At 36.2% G+C, this 14,268-nt stretch overlaps 2 protein-coding genes across 6 annotated transcripts in view; one reads left to right on the top strand and one right to left on the bottom strand.

The window, feature by feature from the left end:
* Positions 1-1,754, top strand: part of LOC141904797 (transcription factor 7-like 2) — a 73,413-nt gene extending 71,659 nt beyond the window's left edge. For 2 of the 3 annotated variants that reach the window (XM_074793473.1, XM_074793472.1), the window contains one exon: positions 860-1,754. In XM_074793473.1, the coding sequence (XP_074649574.1) occupies positions 860-1,259 (400 nt within the window). In that variant the 3' untranslated portion in view covers positions 1,260-1,754. The remainder of the gene's footprint in view (positions 1-859) is intronic. The other variant, XM_074793474.1, reaches the window with a different exon arrangement.
* A 4,812-nt stretch (positions 1,755-6,566) lies between these two features.
* LOC141903774 (uncharacterized) lies at positions 6,567-12,805 on the bottom strand. Of its 3 annotated transcripts, none has more exons than XM_074792073.1 (12): positions 12,584-12,805; positions 11,299-11,417; positions 10,694-10,813; positions 10,506-10,592; positions 10,338-10,401; positions 10,137-10,199; positions 9,876-9,916; positions 9,701-9,787; positions 9,528-9,613; positions 8,784-8,886; positions 8,059-8,098; positions 6,567-7,980 (listed from the first exon to the last, which is right to left on the bottom strand). In XM_074792073.1, exons 1-12 carry the CDS (start codon positions 12,774-12,776, stop codon positions 7,946-7,948), a joined length of 1,038 nt encoding a protein of 345 aa, XP_074648174.1. In that variant the 5' UTR covers positions 12,777-12,805; the 3' UTR covers positions 6,567-7,945. The 3 variants fall into 3 exon arrangements, with proteins under 3 accessions (XP_074648174.1, XP_074648175.1, XP_074648176.1); XM_074792074.1 differs by having other exon boundaries at positions 8,817-8,886; XM_074792075.1 differs by lacking the exons at positions 6,567-7,980; positions 8,059-8,098 and adding an exon at positions 8,646-8,675.
* Positions 12,806-14,268: the final 1,463 nt, after the last annotated feature.

Below are 14,268 nucleotides of genomic sequence, written 5' to 3'. Positions count from 1 at the left end.
TAGTCGGCGCACGCCGCACGAGCCTTTATGTTGACCGTATCATAATTACGCCTGCCTCCGCATTGACCTTCAAATGATAATCAGCAAACTTGTTTAACCTGGTGGCAGTTTTATGAGCAATTCAACCGACATTTCAATTCAGTTTTAGGTCGACCAATGGAAACCAATGAATATTTTATCATCAAACTATATATTATTGTTGATAATCAAATATTATGATTCTTTTCCAGTTGCTAACATTACCCATATTTATATATATATAAATATTACATAGGATACGATTATTTGTAATGATATCAATAATATGTAGGTATCAATCCTACATTGCTTTGCTGTAGCGATTGCCATGAAGTTTTTATTGAACATCATGTACTGTAATATATTACAGATGTAACATCAGAATTCATTGAGAAATATATTCATTTCCATTGAATAAAAATCTTTGATAATATTGAAATGTATGACTATGAGAATATTGAAGTCGTGGACCTTATTTCTACGTGGATTCTGTTGTTGTACTATGATATATTGATTATAAAGCAACACTAAAATTTTGAAAGAACAACTTCTACGAAATGAGGTGCAAAAAAATTCTGAAATAGAAAGTCATTGCCTAAGAACCTTACTGGTTAATTTGATCATTTAGTTCTTTCTTCTTGCAGTCCATTTTTAATGTTCCTTAAAACATTCTACTTTAATATTTCCAGTGGTTGGCAGCTCTGTTTCATCAGTTTCCCGAATTTTTTCTTTCAACTTATATTAATCATATGTTTACCTTCTATTCATCGCGTCGAATACGCGCCGCGCTTCCGCGATTGTCAAAAAATTAAATCTTTTCCTCGTCATTTTTTTGTTTCAGGCGGAAGAAAAAATGTATACGATTTTTAACGGATGAGGACGACGACGGAGTCAGTGACGATTTAGAAGACGCCGAAGGTCCGGACAGCTTCGACGAAATGAACATGACAAACATCGCGAAGGCCGACTCTACGAACGACACCGATTTGCCCGAATCGAGTAGTCCTTTAAATTCCAGTCGTCACAATTCAAACGTCGATTCCGATACCGAACTGGACTTGCAACAACACGACGTAATCGACTCGTCATCGAGTCAACACGATATGCAGCCGTCGTCGTCGACGTCTTGCCTGTCGACGACCGATGTGTCGCCGCCGGTCGACGCGACCGAACCACCGAAAACTGTCAAAATCAAATCGGAATCCTCGTCATCGACGACGACTCAAAGTACGCGCGTGTGACGTGTTGCAGTTTTTTTTCCGATTCGAACGACGTCTAGAAAAAAAAAACTACTGCCTTTTATTTTGTAATATTTTGTAAATGATGAAAATGACGATATATATATATATATAGATATATAAATATACCGTACGACGTACATTTTAAAAATGGCGAAGCACCGACAGAACTTTGCGCACTCAGTCTTTTAACACAGTTGAAACTCGTGTATTGTGTGTGTTTGTGTGTGTAACTGTGCGTGTGTCATTATCTTAACCGGATCCCGCGACCGGCGGAACGAAACTATCATTGATTTACTGCGAGGAGCATTTTACTCGAATGCTTTAAATTTTATGTTGAAATTATTATTACGAATATATTATATACATATAAATACAAATATTATAATGTTTGTTTATATTTTTACGATCAGCGATATGAAGAAGTGCTATATATGATTTCTGATTGGTTTATGGTGCAGATAGGCTTTTTATTTTTACAAAAATATTCATATTCATACGCATATATATATATGTAATATGATACATGATATAGGTATATAAATGCATATGAATATCGAGATGTTTTGACTAGCTTAAAAAGAGATCATTTTTTATAGGAACACCTTAAAACTTTAAGTTTGTTTGTAAAATGATTAATTGTTCGGAGTCAAGTTGTAGATGCACCTAGTTGATTTAAATCTGAACTGTTGCTATAATCTGTGCTTTTTCAGTTTTATTCTGTAGGAATTACGCATTCGTTTTATTCTTTTCTTACACCAATACTTGCTTAGATATTTTTTAAGTAATTCTCAGTTGGTGGGTTATATAGCTTTTTCTATTAATCATAGCTATACCGTCTTATTGAGATGACACTGTTTTAATAATCTATCTGTAACTATTGTCGTTCGTTGTGGTGTTCCGGATTTCTGCACGGTAAACTCTCTAAATGTAGACATTCTGAGGTGCTTTGTTTTACGGTTTATTTTTGAAATCAACCGATGTTTTATTCTCATGTCGGTTTTAGACCTGTTTAAATTCCATTCTAACGATTTAGCCCTGAAGCCTTAACTGCGCACGTTTTATGATACATTCTGAATGGTTTAGTCATGATTCTACTCGCCCTTTCTGTTACGGAGTTGGCAGTTGGAATTCTATTTTAATTTTTTAACAATTCAGTTTTAAGTTTGATAGAGCGTTGAATATAAAATGGTGCAAGAACACGCGTACAGTCGCTTATATTCGATAGATTTTCTATAAACATCGATTGAATTACTTTTTGGCTATAGATTTCTTGATTCTGTGATTACTCTTCGATGGAAAATGCTTCTACAGCACTTCCTAATAATGCTCAATATAATGCTTTCATAGACATAACAAGAGAACATAACAGTAATCGCCATGACAAATTATCGTCGTTTTAAAACCATTTTCATACACAATAAGCACATTTTGTAGATTTAATGTACTTGTATTAACCTCGTCAATCCGCTTGATTATTAGTGTAAATAATGTTGTTATAACATATCTCTCAAAAGTATCTCTCAGAAGAAAAAATCGTATTGATTCTTGCCACTGAAAATATCTCTCATTTATTAGTGATATACTAGTGATTCAACACAGACCCCCTATACACATGACTAACTCAATTCTCTAAGAACCGTCTATTTTTCCCTGGCTGATATGGCCAATTTTATGTTTATTGCAGAGATTTGTCTCTTTAGAATACATTTGAATATAGTCAGTACTTTTTAGCGAACATTCCATATTATTTCAGCCCATTATTGATTTTCGCTTTGCCCTTTTTGAAGTATAAATAGGTCAGTTGTTTTGAGCGCATAATACCTGGTAGTTAAATTACATAATACGGTTGTCTGTGGACATTTTTCTTCAAATTCTGTTTAAGACTACGCGTTTAGGTTTCAAATTCTTATCGATGATTTTATAAGATGGTCATCCCACAAAGTTTCTTGTGTCTCGATTATTGAAGGTAGCTGACATTGCGCTGGTATTTCTTGAAATGATCATTTTTGCACCAAAATGTTTGACTTTTCATCATGTTTTGTATCAGGGGATGTTACTTCAGGGACAGATAGGAGTTCACCGATTTTTTTTTTTTATACGATTTTATTTAGCGATTTATTGCGCCTTCGTCACAAATTAAACCGTACTGTAATAATGTAGATCGAGCTTCAATGAATATATTGAGAAATTTTATCAATGCATAATAATAATAATAATGATAGATAATTGTAGTGTATAATTAATGAAGAAAATGATGTAATTAGATATGATATGAAAGTGATATTAGGTTGTCAGAATTTAGATTATTTTTGATTTTATTTCAGTTTTACAGATGATTATGTTACCTATTAGGAATTCTCTCTCATTTGATTGTCATTACAGGGCTGCCAACTATTCCCTTATCGTTAGTTGCCATTTTCTGGTCTTGAGAAATGATTCAATAAGTGAGGGTCTTACCATTCAAACATTTCCTACAAAATGTTCCTGAAATATTTCCAGCTGGTTAAATGGTAGTCTTTTCCAGGTATTGGCGGCCCTGTAAATGTGGTACAAGTTCATGATTTGTTGATTCTAAAATATTTACAAATGCAGTAGTGACTTCACACACTGGAACAGTTACATCAATGTACGTATTATCAGTTTTCAAAAGGTGTTGAAATGGCCATCACCATTGCATAGTTAAAGGCGTATTACCAATCAAAGGATTCATTGATATGTGTTGTGACCAGGATCTAGGTGATTCGTTGTTATCAAGGAAAATATATGTGGTTTTAATGATGATGTTTTTATCGAAGTCTGTAAAGAATCCTGGAATCTTCATGAAGTTGTGTAGACTCCATATAGTCTATTCACGGTACACTAACTATACTATGTATATTGGTCATAGATTTTTTCATGACTCATTTGTTGTTCTTTTAGGTTTTGAAGTGTCTTTGGTTTTTCTGTGAACAGCCCTAGTTCCACAGTTATGTCAGGCTTTCTAGCATCTGCTCAGAACTTGGTCAGGCCAGTTGCGCAATATGGCTTTTCATGACCGTTCTAAGGCAATTTTGATTTTATGATATTTTAGAACCTATTTTTGGAGCCAAACCATGACTGTGCAACTGGCTTTATTACATTTAAGTCGTCAAAACTATTTGTTAGACTCTGAATATTTCAATACATCAAAAATTATCGGAAGCACATGTGGATTGGTTCCAACTTTCAAGCTCTTCAAGCTTAAATTCGTTCAACTAACTCTATATCTCTGTTTTTGATAACTTGTTTTAATGAAATTGCTAGGTCGATGGTCAATGATGTGTAGAAGGATTTTTGAAAAGTAAACGTTCGTTTGTAAGATAAACTCGAGGTATATTCTTTGTGTGTGTAATATTGTAATTATTGACTGTGACAATCTTATATGAGTTGTTAAACAATCAATGGACAATTATTATGTAAGTGGAGGATATTTTTATGTTGTAAATAGTTTTGACAATGATGAAGTTGCTCAACAAATAGGAAAAACGCATTAAATCGAAAAAAAAACACTAGAGGAGAAATGACATTGTAATCAAATCACACAACGCCTATTCTTTCATCACTGCACTGATAATACACACTTGTAACTGGCGTAAAAATCTTTCATCGATTTCTCACGATTATTGAAAACAAATCGTACACAAAAAAGAGTTTAAACCGTCAGAACATTTTTACAAAAGCTTTTGACGTTAATAAGTGACAGTAATAGCTGGTCATCAATCTATATATATATATATATAGGTATGTTAAACTGAGGTATACGTTCAGAGTACTGTACATGATTGCGTGTGTACCTAACATTTATAACCAACGGAAATACAGGGTCAAACAGGGAATTCATTTTGAATCCCCTTTAAATTTATATTAACTCGTTAATGTGCCAAGGATATGAAGATAATAACTGCATACCTTCATTGTCTACAACTTTTGCCTACTTCATCATTTCAGCAGCCTTCGAATTATTAATCTTACTACTTACCTCTAAAAGTTCAAAACTATTCAAATTGCACAGTTTGTTTCTGGCTGTTGTTTTACTTAATTGCTCTTAAACCTTAAGAGTAAATCTTCAGCATATGTATATTTGGAGTTTACTTATCAATCGAAAGGGATTAGTTTTAATGGTTTACCTTTTTAGCAAGTGGCAAAAGATGTAGATAGTTGAAAGGGCTGCTTTCTTAAACTGGGATGGATGAATTATTGCATGATAATGATATAAATGTAAATAGTGTCTGTAATTAATAATGTGCATGCTAGAGATTCTAGTCTGGGTGGGCAACCAGGGTGTTGTACATAAATACTGTGTAACTAAAAATATGACAATATTTCTCAGAATTTTAGCGAAATCAAATCGTCGATCTTTCTATGCGTCTGTTATGCTGGTTCTTTTTGTCCGTTGTTATGGAACTTGTAGTAAAAAAAAAACAATTTATTTGCCTTTGTTCGAAGCTTTTTCTGTCAAAAGTTCTGGCGGGATGACTAGTCAGACATGGGCATTGGATTCCGATTCAATATACAATATTTTGAATTTCCTAGATGACAAATTTCATAACAACTCTCGAATCAAGTTACGGAAAATGGCAGGTATAGAAATTTCCTTTGCGCATTTAAACTGAGTCAATAGCCAGTCATGGAGAAAATTATGGGAGTTTTTTTGCAGCTAATTCAGAAATTTTGTTAATTTCTTATGTCATTTATTTCAAAGTAGATGTGATTTTACCTAGCACAAGATACATATTTATATTGACACATATTTCTGTAATAAACTTCCCAAAGTTGAAATTGTAATAAGACGAAACTGAAGTTGTTTGTTCGGTTTTATTTCCTGTCGGATGATGGGTCCAGTTGCCATGGCGAAGACATTAGTTCACAGAAATTCAGCAAGGGGCTGCCACCCTGTTCGGGCTTTTTCAACAGATTTGAATGATTGGTTGAAACTGCCTAGAGTTGTCGCCCCACATCTTTCTAGTTTGAACGTGCCCTGTTAACTATATCACGTGGGTCTAGCCTCTTTAGGATTCCCTAACCCTGACCCTAACTAAGGCAGACAATGGTTCAACTACAGACCCTGAGAAACCAAAATCCTAACCCTAACTCTCGATAACCTCAGTGGGGGCTGTTTCTTCTTGAGAAGTTCCGTGTACCAATCATCATCAAGACAAGACCAGAAATTTTCCCGGTTTTCAAGAAGAGTTAATCCGGGAATTTCCTTAATCTGTAAGAACCGTGTAGACAAAGAGAATCGAAAATCTCAGTACGCGGTATACAAAATCATAAAACAAAAACAATAGGTTTAATAGTGGTAACAGTTTAATATCATAGTAAAATCTAGAGGCAGAATGTCTTACATATAGTGTACAGCCGACTACCCCTGGACTCTTGAAGAGTAAATCAGAGTAGATTCACTCAGCAGGTCCTAATATCAGAGCAAGAAAACAGAGATTGCATTTTTTAGTGTTTCTGCCACATACATTTCAATCAAAGATCCCATACTTTATATATGTATCAACTAAACAACCATAATCTTGACAGTGCACGTTTTAATTTCTAAAACTCATGATTGCATTTACTCCGTTTATAAATCTACACACATATTTCTCATCGATAAGAATACATTAACTATCCATTCTAAAGATTTAGTTACGTGTATATCTTATTAGTGCAATGAATATCGCTAGAGCATTGGTGGCAGCACTAGCTGGTCAATCATTTATGATATACGTTTCGCACTAGGTTTTTTGGCACATCAATGGCACTATTTCAAAGTATGAGTTCCTCCAGTCATGAGTGATCACAGTGAAAATGGAAGTTCAGGTGAGCTATTACGAGTTTGATTTTTGAGGTCATAAATGAACTAGAAGAAAAAACTGAAATTATGAATAAATATCAAACTTGAGATCTTATATGAATAAGAGGGCAAGATATGCACTAGTCAGTCAATTTTCCATTACCTATTTTCAAACAGCTAAATTCATTTTCACCTATCGCCTACAGTCCGTTAAACTCATTATATAATCAATCAACCTCTAGAGTAAACCCATCTTGACCCGTCAAGGGATTCGAACCCACTACGCTAAAGCTGTTCGCCGAACCCCTTGACCTCACGAGTCGTTGGAGTCGTTACTAGCCGACCAGAATCCGGTCGTACCAATCACAGCGCTTGTAACAAACGACTTTAGGCTTCTATTGGTTTTCCCGTTAAATGGACCAATCAGCGAAAGTTTTACCGAACAAGGAAGTATTTCGCAAATCGATATGACGTCATGCGCAACAGCGCCAGTAATGAAATTACGCTTCGTGAGGCCAGGGGGCTGGTGGAAGCGAGTTCGGGAGTGATACCTGACCCCTGGCAAGCGAGGATGGAGTAAACCTTACTTTGAAATGAATATATAAAGTACTATATGACCAGAAATCAAACAATGAAGAAAATCATGTTTCGGAAATATCCATGATATTGTTAAGCGTTGGTTTTATATCATTTAAGGTTTCCTCAAATATTTTGGTTTTAAGTGGGTTTCAAGTTAGTATACATTGATATTTACTCTTAGTTGTGACCAGAGTTACTCAATTTACATGTATACACTGTACACTCAGTAACACACAATCATGGTTGTCATAATACATAAACAGAATTGGATCTTTAGATTTTAGTCTTAGAGAATCTTGTGCGCTCACTTCAGCAGATCAACATAATACCACTTATCCACTGAAAAATAAAGACCATCTCATTAGCAACTTTCAATCACGATTCTATCTCAAATGAGTTCGGTAAAAAAGAGCTTACCATCATCTGGAATTGGTTGGGGATCAGCAGCTGGGCTATGCTGAAAAGAAAATACAACAGCATTTTCTAGATTAATGGGCACAATGTTTTTTAATTTGAATATTTCATACACAAAACGCAACAAGCAGAATTGTAAGTACGTAAGGCAAGTATATAAGGCAATAGACGCAACATTATCTGAGATGAAAATAGCATGGATGTCTCATCATAGAATTAAGATCACTTTAACCAGAGAGTGAAGCTTTTAAAGTCTATTAACCCTTTCAGCGCTGACTAATTAATACCCTATAGTGCTGAAGATAATTTGAAAATTTTTAAAAATTCCACCCTAGTGTGTTGAATAACGGGAATACCACTATAGTGCTTCTACACCCTGGCGCGGTATATCGTTAGTTACTAATATTTCACTATGTTTGACAGGTGCTGCCATTTTTCAAGAGATAATTACAAATTACTAATTACATCAATACACCGCAGTGTGGTGTACTAGCAAAATCTATCACTGATTTATACACCGCACTGAAAGGTTTAAACCTTTCATGGTTAAATAAAAAGATACGAGCTCAATTTTAACCCAAAACAGTCGTTTCGGGTTGAAATTACTAGCATAGACGCAGCTGTAGAAGAAATATGTCTGATGACTTGAGAAAAACCATCCACACAGGACAGAAAAGATGCAATTTTCAAAGATATTTGATTGAAATGAATCACTTTGCATCTCTTACATTGTTGCAGTTATTTGCTGTAGTGTTTAATACCTCATTAACCAGCTCTCTCGCTTCTTCTACTGGTATATTGTTAGGTGTTGTCGGTACACATACATTCATTCTGAAATACGCATAACAAAAATACATCTTAATTTAAATACCCACGACAGATTTAGGGCACTTTTTACACGCAGACCCACATCCTCCCCCGGCAGGGATTCGAACCTGATGGCATCGAGATTGCCACGGCACGAAACCCTGCCATAATCGACCGTGTGCGCAGATACATGCGCAGTTCAGATGATGTGATTTTTAGCCAATCAGAAATCCTGTTTTATTTTAGCCCGGGTTTTCCTATTTATAGTTCTTCCTTGAAATTTGCCTCAACGATTATACAACGAGCAATCTGATTGGTGCCGCCAGTTTTCGTTCGGAAAGCTGTGCATGTAGCTACGCACCCGGTCTACTGATGCAGGGGTTTGTGCCGTGGCTGAGTGTAGCGATGCCATCAGGTTCGAGTCCCTGCAGAGGGAGGATGGCAGACCCACTGCATCTGACTGCCATTAAACCCTTTAAGATCTATACACATACACTGTATGTCTACATGATTTGACCAAAAGGTTATTATCACGAATTCTTCAGATATAAGCGGACCTTTGAATTGTTATCATTTTGTAAACGTGTGCAATAAATCCGGCTCTGACCGAATCTATCTATCATAATTGTTAAATTGCTCAGGGATTTATTGAATGGACTACTCACGTAGAAAGATCTGTACTTTCCACTGAACCACCTATAAGCGCTTGCCAGTACTTGTGAGTTTCATCCACTATGTTCAGAGCAAACTCCTGAAAGAGAAACAAATTCACTATAGATGAATCCATAATCAGTATCGTGGTTTTATAATCTAGATGATTCGAATTGAGAAAACTTACCCTATTTTTACAATCACCATTAAAGGCGAATTGGTTCTCTTTTTTACCATCGGGCATTTTGTATATTCGGAACCATTCATTAGTAGCCTGCAATTCAAGACAACAATTCTAATATTGTCCTTAACTGGACATTACTTCATACCGATTCTCATACTAAAACTCAACTTGTACTTACTTTTAAAAATCCTGGCATATTTTTTTTTACATCTTCGATATCTGAAATGATACGAAACAATATCCAAGTGGACAGCATCATTTTGATGGGATTTGTCTTACAGTCTACTTTATTCAACAAGAAGCTAACTTGAAAGTATATTGACGCCTTGAAAAAATAACGCATAAATTGCTTAATATCGTCGAAAATGAATAGAATAAATATTAAGGATTTTATAGTGTTTAAACCCAAGTTGCAGCGAAGAGGACAAGATTTTCTTACCATTTAAATCCTTGGCTAAAGGATCGTTTATATCTATCGCGATAATTTTCCAATCAGTTTCACCTGAAAATAAATGTACACTTAAAGCGATTTTTGTGATTGGGATTCCCGGGTTAAATACATTGTTGTATGCCTTCTCAAAATTGAAGGAAATCAGCATATCATATACAATGAAGTTTTTTTGTTTTTCTCAGTAATTACCTTCATCTATAAGAGCCATCGCGCCTAATAATTTTACTTTAATAACAGCTCCTCGTGGGTGTACCTGAAGCACAAAAATTAAACCATTATTTCTAAATAAATAATCTGCACTATCTCATTCACAATAAGCAAATTGCACGAGAAGACTAAGGTATAATATATTCATACTTTTTGACCAATTTCGCAAACATCTAATGGATCATTGTCGCCCTTGCATTGCGTATGAGAATCGGTCCTTTCCGGATCTTCCCACGTCTGAAAAGGATTATCAAAACGAATCAAAATCATTCGAAGTAAATTTGCAACTTGAACGCGTGTGAATTTAAACGGTGTACGAGTCATATTAAATTCTATACCTGCGGAAGAGCTCCGTAATTCCATATATAGCCGTGATGCGGGAAACAGTTTCGCACGAAGCGTAAATTTCCTTTCTTTACGTCCTGTTTGATTGGATTCATTTTGTCTTTAGTAGCGATCTACAAAATATCAAGTAAATCTTCTAAACAAATGGCGTACAGTTCAAAAATATGATGAATGCAGACGCATTATTGTAAACAAAGCAAGCTACGCAGCCTATAACTTCAATATGCATTCAAGCGATATGAAATGGATAACACAACTGGAGCTGACAGTTTGTATCACTGGAAGACTACAGAATGTGCCACAGAATACCCAACCAGTTTTACATACGGGTTTAAACCATTTCAAGATCATTTATGGATCTATTGCGGGATAAGTCGCCTGTGTATTCTGGTCGAAATAAAAACACCGGCAGAAGAGTATTCCAGGGGTCGGTTTTATAGACTGGTATCAACTTTAACCCAGGCGTTAACTCTATTGAAAACCCAGGGTTAAAGTTAATACCAATCTATAAAACCAGCCCCAGAATTATAACAAACATCATTACTGACTCAGAGAGAGAGAGAGAGATATCAAATTTTCTGAAAGGACTATAACGAACCTCCATTTTTGCATTCGACCATCTCGGCACTTCGACGACCATGTTGAAAACATTGTTCTCTTTATCAGCGAATAGCGGAATATCGTGGAACGGAGAAATTATACGATCTTGAGAATCCTCTGAAAAATCATCGAACAGACTATGAATAATTTATTCTTTAAGAAACTTGTCTAACTGGGACCATTTCATTTCATGTCGGCGTGCTCATTTCTTTTCAAACTGGTTCTGAACTGGCACATCGAGGAAAACAGCCCCTACCTACCCCCAGACAATATTGCACTTAAAATGAACATTCTTTAAATATCATGAACTTATAGCTCATTCATTTCTAATATAAAATTTCCAACAAAATGGTCAGCAGCCAATCAAAAGCCATCACAGATACAAATATTCGAAAAACGTGATTTCCTTCATCAACTGATGACTGACTGTGTATAAATTATTCAGTGCCTATTAAAGGTATGTTTTAATTATCACCTCAACTCAGATCTCATTAATACTACATCTCTGTCTCTCTCACTCACTGAATAAATCTAGTTATTACAGTCATCAATAGCCGTACATTGATTCATTATTACATCTATTACTGGAAGTCATTAAGCCACGTTTGTGATACATCAAGCTTTTCAGTACTGATACACCATTACTATTATATTCTGTGATGATATCACTATGGTAATAATTAATGGGGTATTGGGAAGTACATGCCAGTTCCATAATTCCTTGTTTTATGTCATTCTCTCTATGACTTCTCGGTTTTGAGTAAAATTTTCGATTAATATTTAACACCAAGTCCAATCTTAACTGGTTGAACTGGGGAAAAGGTATAGTTCGTTCTACCGAGCAAGTGAGAAGCTTCTGAATTCCCTCTAGTATCTAGCTGTTTACTAGTGATTGTTAGGCCTAATTGTTGTATTTCTAACAGTTTTTGTAAGTCAGATGAAGGCATTCACGTAGCTGATCAAAAAGACAAAAAAGCAATTACAAGAATAATTCCATTTAACAAATATCCACCTCAGCAACTGCAGTCAAGGGTCCCTTAAACCTCAACATAACCCTTTAGAATCTAAAATAAACATGACATAAACACCAAAGTGTGGTCGTGGAAGGTAGGCCTAGGACTAAATTTAGAATTCGAAACAAGATTAAAATGTGAAGAGTGACAGACACCATATCATCAGAGCGATAAAACGAACGGGCCCGAACAAGATTATTTCGTGTGACCCTCTTCTACTGCACCCGTCCCATGCACTCTAGATCTACCCGCACCTTCTAAATGACTTACTAAAAAATACACGATATTCTAGACTGTACGGAGTTCCGCGCTCGACGATTGAGAATGGAGCTGACATTTTAGTGCAATAATCGGACGACAATCTCCTCAGGATGGACGACGGTCGCAGTGAGCGGTGGTAGGAAGAGCGACGTAAACCACATGCGACCCCTACAAACAGCACACGTTGCACGGCGCCATACATACTCGAGCGGTCGATATTAAACCATACACTCCAACGGCGATGACGTCACTCAACATGGCGTCTCGGGAAAAAGAAGCATGTTGCTGAAAGACACAACGCGATACATAATGTTTGGACGATAACAGTGAAGCGCTCCGGGTTGGAGCTTCTTGTCAATACTCACCGGCTTGGCTCCATTGACTAGAAATACATGAAGTGCATTTTCCTTCCACTTGTAATTCTCACACGCTTGACATTTTTTCGGCAAATAAAGATTTTAATCAGTTTAAAGCCGTGAACGCATTCGCTTCCATGTGACACGGAGCATGACTGACAAGTAGGTGCAATGGACAATTCTACTATGGAAGACGGCAGTGCAGTTGCTAGTTGCCATTTGCTAGTTGGACATGTTGCCAATTGCTAGTTGTCAAATGCCACTTGCTAGTTGAAGATCTTTTCGATTCGTTCGCGCTAGCGCCACCTCAATATATGTTTCCTTAAAGATATTTACCATAAGGCAAATTTATCACGTCAAATCAAATTTGAAAGTAAAATCGTTTTTATCTTGTCATAATCAAATTTTATTTGGTCTAATTTTTGAATTTAACACGGCATCAAATTCAAATCGATTTATCAAATCATCAAATCACCCCCGGAGGTGATTTGATACGATGTGAAGATGGTGGACTCACAATTTTTTGTCGAAAAACTGATATTAATGTCAAAACTGAAAGAAAACCTGAAACCCATTCATGGGAAATAATATTTAAAAAAGTGGGACAGTATTTTCTTGTCAGCTGTTTGGAACAAGGCGTCAAATTCATCATGTTGTGCAAATCTTATTTGATTAGATTACACGTGACTAGCAAATTATAATTAGGCAAATCAAACCTGATTTGACCAGATAAATTTGCAACCAATAATATCAATGCGGGTCGGGGTCGGGCTCGGGTTCAGACGGGCTTGTGACAATTTGATGGAGGAGTGGATGATACCAGTATCCCTATATAAAAAGATTCATGTTTATATAGGGATATTGGCCCATCATCCATCCTCCATCAAAATTAATTGTGACAAATTGTGGCAGTCCGGCATTGTATCAACGGTGGTCGTGATTTTATTGCTGTCATCCACTAAGTTCTGTAAAACTCCCCACCTAGCCCGGTCCGGTCAAGGTGGGATTCTGGCAGCGCGGCTCTCTCGGGTCGTGTCTCGATCTGCGGACTGAGAATGCATGAAATTTTTTATAGGCGGACCCCTGACTCAGAGATGAAAGTGGGGAATGGTTAAGACTATGATTTTAGACATCTAACACCATTGCACTCGGTAGTACCCATAATCATTGATTAAATAGTCATGGTATTTTACTCGGGCACACACGCGTCACTCGGGCGCAGTCGCAAATTATGTTTTAGTCATTCAACGTATTATGTGACTGACCCCTTTTTTCAAAACAGAAACGATGATTTAAGTCAAATATATACCGGGCGGTCGCCGAAACGCGGCAAGCGCA

The sequence above is a fragment of the Tubulanus polymorphus genome, chromosome 4 (genome assembly GCF_964204645.1).
Source record: "Tubulanus polymorphus chromosome 4, tnTubPoly1.2, whole genome shotgun sequence".
In the NCBI taxonomy this organism is placed as follows: Eukaryota; Metazoa; Nemertea; class Palaeonemertea; order Tubulaniformes; family Tubulanidae; genus Tubulanus; species Tubulanus polymorphus.
This window is presented reverse-complemented; position numbering and strand designations above follow the sequence as displayed.